Source organism: Rousettus aegyptiacus, unplaced genomic scaffold (assembly GCF_014176215.1).
Source record: "Rousettus aegyptiacus isolate mRouAeg1 unplaced genomic scaffold, mRouAeg1.p scaffold_m13_p_10, whole genome shotgun sequence".
Taxonomy (NCBI): Eukaryota; Metazoa; Chordata; class Mammalia; order Chiroptera; family Pteropodidae; genus Rousettus; species Rousettus aegyptiacus.
In genome coordinates this window covers 71,404,741-71,418,917 of record NW_023416285.1, presented here as the reverse complement: position 1 = coordinate 71,418,917, position 14,177 = coordinate 71,404,741, and the positions used below count along the sequence as shown (strand labels likewise).

Genomic DNA, 14,177 nt, shown 5'->3' with positions numbered 1-14,177 from the left:
AAAGTGTCACAGTTAATTTTAGGGTCTATTGATAAGCTTTTTTGGGGGGAAGGGGGTCAGAAGCACGTATGTATTCCAGTCTAATCCATTATTTTATTTTTTTGTTTGACTCAGAACGGCTTCGGTTAGATCAGTGCGCTGCCACTTATGGCTATCTTTCTTTAAGCAGGTTACTTAACTTCCCTAAATTAACAAATTTAAATTTTCTGATTTATAAAATTGGGTTAATATCTGTTTTGTAGGGTTATTGTGGTGACAAAATCTGCTAACTCCTTTACTTGAGAGTCAAGTGCCCTTCGCAGTGTTTGGCTCATGGTTAACATCTGAGAGACACCAGTTCTTTCCCTTCCTCTGATGTTAGACCTGATGGAGGTGCCAACACTTGAAGAATAAAGATCTGCAAACTGTCAAGCACTCCCAATGTTAGTGCAATCCAAGCGGAATATTACTGAGATCATTTTACTTCTGATGTCTCTCAAGAGCAATTTCATTTCAGTCTACCTTTCACTGCTAACGCTCAACTTTACCAGCTACTTCTTCCACTCCAAAAGAAGTATCTGAAAACTCTTTCTCTCAGGATACAGGGCATTCTCTTTTCTCTAATGGCACTCAGCTCTTGGTACACAGCAGGAGGACATATGTTTACACACCAACAGAGAGTGTTTTTCCTTCTCTCTTAATTTCTGTCTCCAACCTGTTACTCCTGAGGTGAAAATAACTTGAAAGTTACAAACTGACTTGGTGTTTCTTTCTTAATATCTGTATGTTTTTGGCATAGATGACTACATACATACTTATGTTAGACTTTAAGTGTCCATAAAGAATACAAAGTTATATGATGTAAAATTACATAAAATAGTGTTACATATAAATGAGTGCTTCATAAATACTAGGTTTAAAATAACTGATAAAAAATACAGAAGATTTGTACTTTAGATATAACACCATCAACTTCTCTTCTTAGATATTGTTTTTAAAAGCAGATAAGTAAATATCGGAGGGTAAAAAATCCTTTAACTTGCTAAGGGTCTACCTTTTAAAACTTACTATAAATTCATTTAAAATGTCAAATAACAGGATATACATAAGCATCTTAAACTAATACATATTTTATTAACTGTTTTGGTGGTATGTGGCCCCATCTCATCATTTACGACATGAGGTAGGTTACTTAGTTACAAATTTATGACCAAATAATGTTTCAGTTTTTACTTTTTACACTCTCCAAGTGTTCAAACCCTAAAATTATAAATTAACAGAACATTCCAATGACATTCTTAATAACATATTATGACCATATCAAGTATGGACAATGTTAGCACATTCTTAAAGAGTGACTTGTGACTCCTGTAATAGCAACATGAATACATTACTGGGTATTACTTTTTGACAATGTGTTATTGATTCAGTGGAACACTGAACATTCCATATACCTCTCTTCAACGCATATACCAACTTCTCCTTTAGCTACTGCAGGCTGCAGTAAGTTGTAAAGACCTGCCCAAGGGTAGAAAAACTACATTTGTATATGACTAGTCCATTTAGTATTCACCCTGGTCATGATCACTAACTCTCTCAGACATAGTTTCTCACCAAAAAGTTTTGGTGTTTCTAAACTCTCTGACTATATAAGAATGTAGTTTTTAAAAATGTATTCATATAGAACCAAACCAACATAAAACAATTTTTCAAAAATGGGGAAGGACAGACAGAAAGTGAAATCATTAAAAACATATGGTCAAAGAGGTTCTTCAAAAATACTCTGTGGAAGGCAGCCAAGCAAACGTATTCAATCAATACATATTGCTAAATATAATGGAGAGGGAAATAGACCAAAAAAAAAATTCCGTGCTTTGTTGATATGGGCTTTTTAGGGCAGGAGGAGACATAAAACACTGTAATTGAGGAAATGGTCTAATCTCCCAGTGGGGTCATGCCATCTGAAAAAGGTCAAGGGTCACAAAATGGAAGAAGGCAAGAAGAGAAAGTTGTAACACCGGGCAAATTGCTCGGCCCCTGGGCAGGGGGTAGGATTTAGGATTATGATAGGTTCCATCAGGCAAATGACTCCTTGTGAGGCATCTAGTCTCACTTAAGGTACCCTAGAGAGAGAGAGAGGTGGAGAAGTGTCGAATCTGGGTCCAAGTTTATGTTTCAGTGTTGGGGTGGGGGAACATAGCAAACAGAGACAAATCCAGGGAAAGGAAGGAAGAGTGAGGTAGGGGATATAATTATATAAATTAAGTAGTTTTGTGGATAAAGGCTTCTACCAAAACCCTCATAGTAATTATTATAAACCACCACTGAAAGCCCCCTAACACTTATTTTGAGCTTGGTATTAAATATTCTGCAGTGGCGGCAATGACTCACACAGAAGGAAGCACTCTGGGGGCTCTGGGGCGGCAGACATCCAGTCTCTCCTAGTGCCTTCCACTCAGTCAGGAAGAGACTGCTCAGATTGTACAACTGATCTTTTGAAAATAAGCAAATTACCAAATCAATGGTTTGGAGACGGTAACAACCAGGGCCTACGAAAAATTGTTACCCAGAACCACAAAGAAGGCTAATGTTGGGCCCATTTTCTTATTGGTTTGAATTAATTAATGTAGAAATATAGAAGAATCATAATCTGCTGTATTTTCTCAGTGCACATTTCAAATGCACATCATTTCCATTGTTTCATATGTACATTGATTCAATAAAATCTTATGTTCAATTGTTGTTTTAGTAAAACAAAATATAGGGTCCTTCTTGAATTCCATAAATGCAAGATGCCCAAACACCATCATTTTCCAGAGGGGCATCCCTCCATCAGCTGCTTAGTCCTGGTGGAGTGAGAAAGAAAGTAAAGACAAGTTAGAAAAGGTGGGGGATGCCTCCCAGAATGCTTCCTGCTGCAACCGTGTCTCTGCTGCCTCTGGAGAAGGTATGGTTATTTAAAAACAAGAACAGCTTAGGCTCACAGCAATCTAGGTTAAAATTCAGGATCCTGCACTTGCCATTTATAATCTGTCTCTATCTGAAATAAAGGCAAAAAACGCCAGTCTAATAGGAGCAGAGACTAATGTATGCAGGTACACCCGGTGCATAGTTGGTTTCCTATCAACTGCCAATTTTATGGTTGCACTGACTCATCAAAAGATATGGGTAGTAGAGATGCAAAAAAGGCACAAGGCACCACCTGCTCCCCTCAGAAATGTCAACAAGCTGTGGGGTGAGTGGCAAGGGGGCTGACTGGTTAGAAGCACTTATCTGTAATTCTAGGTCTCAGGGAGCTCTTGAAAGAGTTTAGATGTTTAGCCAAAAAGAGATAAAGAATACTCACACATGGAGGAGGAAGAATTTCTCAAAACAGAAACACTGTGAATTTGTGAATAATTTCACTTCAGGGTTTGCACACAAGCCAAGATTTCTAGATTTTGTTTCAGAAAAGGGGACATATTCAGTTCTCATGAGACCAGGCAATGGGTTTGATGGAACTTTGACAACCACATACTCTGGCTTGTGGCAGACACTGTCTTAAATTAGAGGAGAGGAGAATAGATGATTTGTTCATGTGTTATTTTCATTTTTTGTAATGTTTACATTTTTTACTAAACCATTTCTTTCAAATGTAACAAAGGAGGCTTTCTTCATTGAGAGATACGTGGAGTAAGCAGTGTGCCAGATAGTACTTGAACACCCATCTCACGATGGGACATTATAAAAACCTACCTTTGCTTCTGATAGGGCTACATTGACACCATAAAAGTTAAACTAAGATCTTAGAATTTTTAGGCCAAAAAGCTGGGACAGCTTTGCTAATAATGATAAATGAAAATTCATAGTATTAAAGCTCCAGTGCTAGCAGTGGAGGGAAACTCGGTGTGGTTTAAAACCTGCCGAAACTATTTTTCAAAGCAATACGAAATATATTGTATGAGACTCGTGGGACATATCAAGACAAAACCTGAAGTAGTCCCAATTCTCTTTTCCCCTCCTTTTCTGGAGTTCAGTCAATAACTTGATTGCTCTGGATTTCTTTCAGAGGCCATTCAACAGTGGCTGGTTCCCCAAACAGTGAGGGTTGTCTGCATAATACATATAAGTTGAACTTAAAAGGATATGGATGACAACTTTACCATTATGTCATGAATGTTCTGTAAGTCATATTTGAAGCTTAGAAAATCAAATTCAGCTAGAAAAAAAAGGAACAATACTGTAAAGGCTTTCTTTTACTAAGGTGTTGGAAATATATATTCTTGTACTTGTTAATACCAAATGTGGCTAACAATTTATTTTCTGTAAAATACATCAGTGAGGGGAAGCACTGGTATCCATAACCAAACTTAGGCTGACTTGGGGTCATATTATAAAATTAAGCAGAGAAATTTAAGTAATGAGGACTGCTGTTTAAAATCACCTCTTATGGCAGAAGGCAACAAGGATCTCTCTCCCTTTTCCTGCAGGAATAATAATGCTAAAATAAATAACAATAATAATGATCATGATAATGGTCTATATTTCTTAAGCTCTTACTAAATGCTGGGCATTGTTTCTAAGTATTTAAAATATATGGCGATTTGTTTAATCCTTACAATACCCTATAGGTGAATGTTATTATTACTCTTGTTTTTAAGAGTAAATAACTGGCAGCTGAGGCCCAGAAATTTGCTTAGGCTCTGGAATCCAATGATTTAGATACATTCTCCAGTGGCACTTAAGCACTATAGGTCAAGTTAACCTTTCTAGATTGGGCATGATAATATCTGCCTACTAATGTTTTCAGGGGTAAATGTGATGGTCCCTGTAAAGTCCTTAGTCCAGTACCTAGTATAAAAATTAAGCATTCCAGAAACTTAAGCCATTGTTTTTCTTATGACTATAACAGCAGTGCATAGAACCCTGCTGGAATGTGGAGTTCCCTTTTCACAGAAAGTCAGAATGCTGCACTTTCCTTTGGGATCCATACACTGCTTTCCACATATCAAGTGCTGATTCCTCATCAGGCTGAATGTGAATGTCACCACCAGCAGAGACTATCTAGAAAGCTGCCGAGATGATCAGGGCTTCTTAGGAATTAAATCTGGGAATACTAGAAGCTTTTTGACTTTGAGTGGAGGAAATTTATTGTTCCAAGCTCTCTACATACATATTTAATCATTATTCCTGTGGATTCAATAAATATATAGTCAGTAACTTTCCTCTCTGGCCTCCTTTTTTGTTTTCTAGGGAAGCTAGATGGTAGAAAGGAGTGAAAATAGTAAGAAGGGTTTTAAGATCCTGATCTATCACCCAGGACAGATCCAACAACTCCCTAGACAAAAGAGTTGCTAGAAGAAGGAGAGACCAAGGGTAAAGGTACATCATGTAAGACTCAAGAAAGACTGTTTTGGCACCTACAGAGTGAGTAGCTTAAGAAATTATGGTCCCTTCCACTCACCCGAGACTTGACAGATGAGGGTAGTAAAATCCTGAGCTATCTCAATGAAACAAGTTTGCAAAATTTTTCTACCTTTTAGAAAAAAGACCACATTGATTAAAATTAATATTCCGAGTCACCTAAAAGTATTTCCAGAGATTCACAGAGTTGGTATGCTATGGGGGATTTGAATAATACAACAATCACAGTCCTTAATGTAACATAAACCCAATCCTTCCAGAATTGTTTCAGAACATTAAACAGACATCACATATGAGATTCCCTAGTTACTAGTTCACATTTTTAGATGTTTCTCATTTTAATGGACTTCTAACAAATTTGTTTGATCAAATTACTTTATGATAAACTAAAGATAGAAAAGAGGTGCTAGAAGAATCCCCTGGATGTTGATCATTAAATGAAAGGGGTTTCTGAGGAGTCTATGGGATACTTCCTGGGTGGAGTTAGAGAAGTACGATATACTATTCAAACCACTAATTGGACATTTCTGCTCTTGTAGACCCTTAAGTAAATGTCTTATACCAAGAACAGAATCAGAACCCCCAATAAAGTGGTTCAAAGTAGCGTGATTACAAATTATACAAATTACCTAAATTATCTATTTATTATAAGTGTCTGACAGATTTTCATCAACTAGAGGACTCTTAATGATGTTTATGCATGAAATTCTTATCTTCTAAATTAAAAAAAATATGATTAAGCTTTCAAAGAAACTCTTTTTACTGACTCTGGCAACACTGAACAATAGCTAGGTAGGTAACAGGGGTGCTGCTCTGGCTGGGAAAGGGGCTGGGAGGGCAGAGGCAGGAAAGCCAGATAGATTCCTGTATTAGCTCTGTAGAGCAAGACTTCCATTCTGCTTGTTTGCATTTTCGACTGTAGTTTGGTTTTATGATTACTTAAAGGTTTAAAAAAATGCCAAATAGCCATTAATTTTTCAAGAAGAATAATCTTGTTAAAACTCAAAATGAGAAAACTAGAAAACCAAACAGTAATTTTTTCAGATGAGCTGGATTATGGGAAGACAAAGATTTTTACTACAGTGATCACCAGGAGAACGGTATTTCTACTTGGAAATTTAAGAGCCTCAAATATGATACTTTATATAATTTCAACATGAAAACATATTCAGCTTTAACAGTTTTAATAATAATGTTTTGAAAATTTGAATTTTATAGCAATATACATCACTTACACAAAAAAGGATTTTTACATTTATAACTTGCTATTTTAGGAAAAATAAAATATGGGAAAATAACATGTAATATATGACCATTATACGATAATAAAAATGTAATAAAATTATCATTATACAAAACAACTTACAAGTGACTGAAATACTACTTTTCTACAAAATTTTATAACATCTCTATAAGTGCCATACCCTTGCTAACCTTACCAATCCTGTGCCAAGAGTACATTTTCCTCATTTTATAGGCAGAGGAACTGGCTTAAAGAAGTTATCTAATTTCGAGTTTGCCCAACGTCCTACACTGAGGTTAGAGGAGAAGAATGCTCTTAACTACTGTGATATTTCAAGAAATAATTTGAGTACATTCTTTAAAATTGTCACATGACAAAGCACACATCAATTTATTTCCTAAGACATTATGTTTGTAAGTTTATTACCTAAATGTTAATTATTCTTTGTGCTGACTGAATGGTCAACCCATATTTTATTATTATCAGTACAATCTGAACACATAAGATGCTTTTCTTCTCCATAGCAATGAAAAAATAAATAATGATTTACCTACAGGCATTCTACCACATCTAATGATTTGCCTAAAATCTCAGCCGTGGATTTTATGACATGAAATCTGAAGGAGCTATGCAAAATGATGCTTCTTTTCCTGCTGAGAAGCAAATGAGTACTCCATAGCAGGTCTGACCCTAAAAAGCCGGATTTGTAAAGTAGCCACTTAACTCATCGGCAGTGCAAGAATGCTTGGTAGTCTGGAGCTGAACAAGTTAGTGTTAATCCATTCAGCCATAGCGTTTGCCAGTGATCTTCCTCACCAAACTGTCACATGACTTGCTAAGCACATTTCTAGCCATTTTATTTTTAAAATTTCAGACATGATTGATTACTACCAAATTTAAAACTAACATACAACATTTTTTTTTTTAAAGGAAGCCCTTAATTTAAAAATACTCACTCAGTGACTTACTTCTCAAGTATTTATGGAGTACTTACTATGTGCTAAGCAATTTGCTGAGAATTGAGAGAGAAAATGGTAAACCAAAATAGACAGACATGGTCTCATCTTACACTGAAATTGAGTATTCCCTTGAGATTCCTACCCTGTGTTAGCTCCAGTAGAAATAGGGAGTGCAAATATTTTGGAGGGTGTTTATGACTTTTGAGTTACTATTCTGGAAACTTCAAAATGAAAATAAATGCCATTGTCTTAACAATACATGATACAATATATTGAATATTTTTGGCATTTCATTTTTTTTCCCTTGAAATCACTATGTATATCACTTGATATTTAAAATACTTAAAAGAACATATTTATCCAAGAGTTGGAGAAACTGCATAACTTGGAAGCCTAACCAGAGAGACAAAGTCACATGTCAGATCGAGCATGGCTTGTCATGCTTTTGCTTCAGTGTCACAGGCCCTACCTCTATTTCCTCCCAGTGTCATAAAAACCATGTGCCATGTATAACTCATGTTGCTGACAAAAGCCTAAACATCTACAAGGACTACAGAAATGCTTCTGCAGAGGTTTTTGCAATGTGAGCAACTGCAGCTCAGTTCTGGAGCCACCCTTGATGTCTCCTTCACCAGGGATCACATGGGTCGGGTCTCCCTGAACTTCTCTCACGCTGCATCTTGGGCACTGGTGCCCCCATTTCCTCTTACTGTGCTCTTATCCTGATCCCTTGCCTGCACCCCATACCCTCCCACTCTTTCAAACTTGCCTATGTACAACTGCTCATACACATCTTACCACTTTTAAGAGGCTGATGAAGTTGCTCCACTCGCCTCTGAAGGCAAATTCTTAAACCTGGCACAGCTTTCCACACTTGACCTAAGACTACCTTTGCAATTTTAACTGTCTGTGTCATTTATTTAGATATCTTATAAATACTATGTTACCATTAAAAAAGAATTAGGTAGCTTCATACATGTAACTACGGAACAATTGCTAAGATATATTAAGTGAGAAAACTAAAGTATAAAGCAGTGTGGACAGTATACTGTCACCTGTGTTTAACAACAAAGGACATATGCATACAGCCTTTAGATAATGGCAGAATATCCTTGGAGGAACAATGAAAAAAACTAGAACTAGTGGCTGTTCCTAGAGAGGTAAACTGGGCATCTTGGTTATAAGGCTGAGAGATATGCTTTTTACCATTTGTACGTTTCCCTTGAATTTGAATTTTACTTGAATTTTACATTAAGTGAAAAAATACTTTAAAAAATTATAGTCTTGTGTTCAAGTTCAATGTCCCTCTTTCATGCCCCAAATATGCCTTGAACTTACTGGCAGTAACTTCCTGGTTTGGGTACTCCCCTCTTACTCGATTACTCCTCTCTATCTAACCTAATAGGACTGTATACTTACTCCCTTAAAGTGCATAATATCTTTACAGCAAATATCTACTTTGTTTACGTATCTGTTTAGTACTGTTATTCATATGCATTTTACTGCCATTATTATTTGTAAGCATTTGGAAGGCAGGGCTGCCTTAGTCATAATTTTTTACAATGTGTAACTTGGATATAAGGAACCAAAATTAATATATATGAGGGTGAAGAATAGAGACAATTGTAAGGTCTAAGGGGGCAGAGTCCGCAATATTTTATTTACTGATGTGTTCCCAGTGCCTAGCACAGGGCCTACTGGACAAATAAATAAAATGGAAAGTCTTCCAACTGCAGGCTGGCTTTTTTTGGTTTGTGTTTTTAGGATTAAAGCTTGGTTCACAAAAAACTATTTCTCCAATAATTAAAGGTGTAAGCAACTTTCATGGCTGCAAAATCATGTATTATTCCTAGGCTACCATTTGCTCAAAAATGTCACAAAAAAGGGAAAGGCATCACAAGACTTGTTTTGAGGACACATGATGAAAAGACCATCATTCCAAGTTAAAAAGAAGAGGTCAAATACTTCTTACTCATAATTTCTGTTCTCCACCTGACTTCTAAACACTTACCTCTGCGCCCTCCCTGGCCTCCTGGCTTTACCAACATCCTTAATTATCAGATTTTCTCTGCTCTGCTCTTTGTGTCACAATGACTATTTCAGGTAAATCACCTCTACTGTTCTGTCTTCCACCTTAAATTATATATACTCTACTTTAAAATATTTACAAGTCACTTGACCTACATATTTTTTGTTGTTGTTAACTCCTATTTTACACTGTATACTGAACAAATCTTTCCCCCTTTCCCAAATATAAATTCAGGTGATTGTAGTCATGAAAAAAAGATATCCTAGGAATTTATAATATATATCATCACTGAAAGATAAAACAGAATATTAAATGCTTAACATACAAAATACCCTGATAGATATGAACAAGTTGCAGTCACTCAGTTACCTCTTGACGTAATGCAGCTTTTTGTCTCACAACACTGAGCAATTTCTTTTAGTTGTCACAGACAGAACGCCAGAATCTATCTACATTAATGTTGTTTAAAATGGTGTACCCTATGTTATAGCAGAACAATAGTAGTAAGGCACCTTTTAACTTCACAAAGATAAAGTATTTTCACAACTGACTATAAACTAGAATATTACGAGATGATTAAGTTGTTAAAAGATTAAAAAAAAATGATTTTACTTACATCGAGAGAGCCCTCGTTTATAACAATCATTCCCATGTTCTTCCTGAGAAGTTTGCAGGAGTGTCCTATGGCCAAACACAGAGCAAATATAATTAATTTCTCTAGAGAGAAGATGTAAAAATGTTAAAGTAATAATACTGCTAAAAAAATCTAAATTTTATTTTTAAATCTATTTTATTAGATAAAATTAGTATTTTATCTGTTTTGTTAGAAAGATGCCAGTCATATCTTTTCCAGTCTGGCAGGAAGTTAAAAAAGAAATGGTCTTGCTTGCTCCAGGAGGCATATGAGACAAGGACAACGGCTGGCATGTTAAGGTGTCTTGACAAACAAATGTGGAAAGAGACTTTGGTAATGATTCTCAACATCCTGAAAACTGACAAATGCATGTGGAATATCCTTCACAATGATCAACATGAAGAAGAGAAGATGGGCCAATGGTTGTTTTCAGAGAAGGGTGCAGGAGGGTTGTCTGGTTATCTCTTGGACCAGTGATCCCACTGTCTTCCTGCCCTTAGGCTGCCATCGTATCTAGTTTCCTGCTCTCTCTTGCTTTACTATATTTGCTGCAAGACAACATCACTGGCTGGTTAAACCAACTCTGCTTATAACGAACCTATTAGCCTGTAGCTGAATGTAGCTGGAAAGAAACAGGCAATCTTGCCAACCGGCTGCACATTGAAAACAATACCATTTATACTCATGCCCTCTGTGATCTCATTCCTGCCCACAGTTTTAAAGGCTACCTAAATGCTGACCATTCTGGAACTCACATCTCCTGCTAAGACCCCTTTCATGAACTCTAGACTCAAGTCCCAGAGCCTACTTACCAGCAGATACTTAGGCATAGAATCTTGAACTTTACATATCCAAAAGACAGCTTTCTGGCCTCCCCCTAGGAAACCTGCTCCTCCTTTAGTCTTCCTCACTGGTTAATGGCAACTCCATCCTTCAGTTGGTACGGCTAAAAATCCTTGGAGTTACCCCCGATTCCTTCTTTTCTCTCTCACTCAATAGCTTATCTATCAATTCACCCTGTTGTTTCTACTTCTAAAATATATCCAGACTGTAACCATTTCTCACCACCTCCACTATTGCCACCTGGGTCCAAGCCACCGTCATATCTCACCTGCATTAATTTAACAGCCTCTTCTTTGGTCTCTCTGCTTCCATACTTGCATCCCTTTGAGTCCATTCTCAATCTAGAAGCCAAACTGATTGTTTCCTCTGCTGGGAACTGTCCAATGAATTCCTATCTCAGAGTAAACACAAACTCTGGACAATAACCTAAGAGGCCCTGATCAATCTGGACTGTTACGCCACTGACCTCTTCTCTTACTCTTCCCTTTTGGATTTTTCCTCTAGAAAAGACAGCTTCCCTTAATCATCCAAGTGACAAACTCCCTTTTTCTCTTAAGTCTTTGCTCAAATGTTACCTTCTCAACGATCCCTCTATGCAATGCCCTAGCTCCCTTTCCTGCTTTATTTTTCTTTATAGTGATTATTGCATCTAATATACTATGTGTTTTTCTCATTTACTTTATTGTCTCTTCCCTGACTAGGATCTGAGGTCCAGGAGTGCGGAGATTTTGGTTTTGCTCCCTGCTCTTAACTGGTGCCTGGCACCATCGGCACTATCACCATTAGGTGAATGAACGAATCTTATCTACCTTTTTCTAGGAACAAGATTCTAAAAGTTAAATATGACTTGAAACCACTGCCATACCCTTCTTTCTGTAGGACTTTCCAAAATGGCTATATACCCTAAGCTATTTTTCAGGATTTCTTATTTTCCCCACATGCCACTCATTACCACCGTATATTCGTATTCTATCTGTAGTCACATTTTATCATATTTTTGTTTTTTAGGTTTACCAAGTATAATGCAATCTATATTTTTGCACATCTTTCCATTTGTCTCCAACACCAGTGATAATACATATAATCAAAATTAACAACTTGTATGGCTTATAAACTTCTAGCTAGTATTTTTTAAAAAATAATTTCCTCTGTTAACATTAATTTACTATAAATTTGTAGTAGTTTTATATATACAGAATATTGTGATTACTAATACTGCTAAAAAGTTAGCTAAATTTTAGACAGATGATACTTAATGGCTTTCTAAAAATAGTTTTATACCATGAACAACTCTGAAATGGTTTAACTTTGGGATAGTTCTGTATGCGATTCATATCATTAATGTCCAGAGGTTAAGTTATGTCAGGGTTTACAGTGCTCAGGAAACCTACTAATACTGAATTTGGGAAAAAAAGGAGTGACATCTTTCATATTATTGGTACTATATAGGCCTCTAACATCAATATCAACTTTCTTCTCAGTAAGACTCCTGTTATGCACTGAATTGTGTCCCCTCCACATGTTTAAGCCTTAACCCACAGTATGACTGCATTTTGAGGTAGAGCCTTTAAGAAGTTAAAGTTAAGTGAGGTCTAATAGGACTGGTGTCATTATAGGAGGAAGAAGAGATAAGAGGAATGCATATCCACAGAAGAAAGGCCATGTGAGGGCACAGTGAGAAGGTGACCATCTGCAAGACAGAAATCTGAGAGGCCTCAGGAGAAATCAAACCTGCTGACACTTTGATCTTGGACTTCTCAGAACTATGAGAAAATATATTTCTGTTGTTTAAGTAACCCAGTCTGTGGTATTCTTTTATGGCAGCCTGAGCTCACATAACCTCTTTCCAAAAAATTAGAACTTTAGGATAAATGAAAACTGGCAACCTTTGTACTTTCTATCTCAGAAATAACCATTGGGCACATAAACAAGTGTTAATACACAGCCTGCCATAATCCCAATCTCTAGACTTTCACAGACAACTGCAGAAATGTTATCTATATATTCCAGTTGTGGATGGAATGTGGGAGTCGGCAGATACAGTGACGAGAGAGGGTATTAAGTGGTTGCAAGAGCTAAAGTTTGGCTGTGTATATAACCACTGCAATTTTAAAGGGGTACTGTGGCCTAAGTAGATAATTAAATCCAATATAAATGTGGAAAATTTAAAATACCAAATCTTTCAAATCTTGATATATCTTAAATTTATCTTATAAAATACCAAATCTTTCAAATCTTGATATATCTTAAATTTATCTTATAAAATCGACCTATTAAAAAGTATCACAATTTAAGTTTGAATTAGGTGAATTACCAATGTTAATGGCAGTTTCTTGCTTGTCCCCTGTAAGGATCCAGATTTTGATGTCTGCTTTCATTAGAGTTTCTATGGTTTCAGGCACTTGATCTTGTAACTTATCCTCAATGGCTGTAGCTCCAAGCAGCTGAAGATTCTAGGGGAAATACGTGGCAAACATTTTAAGAAGAAAATCAGTTTAAATTCTTTAAGAACAAAAACAGTGAGCTGTATATATGCTTTTAAAACAAAGATTAATGATAATTCATGGACTGTGGTGTAAATCCCAACTATTTCATGGTGTTTTCTTTCTTAAGAACCCCTGACTTTAATCTAGTACTTACCTTACCTTACGCCTCTCTAAGTTAAGAAACTGATTCTGAAAACAACAATATAGAAGGGGGTAGGGAATCAAAAGTCAGTTTAAAATAAGCAGGCAGCTACTAAAAACAAAACATAAACAAGAAGCAATTTTGCTGACAAGCTTGAAAAAGAGTTAGGATATATGTTGATACTATTAAATTATAATTTAATGCAGTGTCAGGAAATGTATACACATGATACAATTAGAAATGATGAAGAAGAGATCAATAAACAAAGTGATAGCATTAGTTTCTGTAAAAAAAGAACAGGTTGAGTCTTTTTCCAAATTGTTTCACATTTGCATAGTAAAAGGTCAGAGTCCATTAAAGATCTCTTGCTTGTTAGATGGTATCTTTTAGATAAGACTGAAAACAAGCAATATGCTCTATGGAAAGCTGTTCCAATCTCTCACAAAGAATGGTTTCTAT

At 36.2% G+C, this 14,177-nt stretch overlaps 1 protein-coding gene across 10 annotated transcripts in view; it reads right to left on the bottom strand.

The window, feature by feature from the left end:
* The window catches only part of ATP8A1 (ATPase phospholipid transporting 8A1), a 208,611-nt gene that overhangs the window by 69,552 nt on the left and 124,882 nt on the right, over positions 1-14,177 (bottom strand). For all 10 annotated transcript variants that reach the window (XM_016160733.2, XM_036227971.1, XM_016160729.2 and 7 more), the window contains 2 exons: positions 13,405-13,543; positions 10,230-10,294 (listed from right to left, as the gene is read on the bottom strand). In XM_016160733.2, the coding sequence (XP_016016219.1) occupies positions 10,230-10,294; positions 13,405-13,543 (204 nt within the window). The remainder of the gene's footprint in view (positions 1-10,229; positions 10,295-13,404; positions 13,544-14,177) is intronic.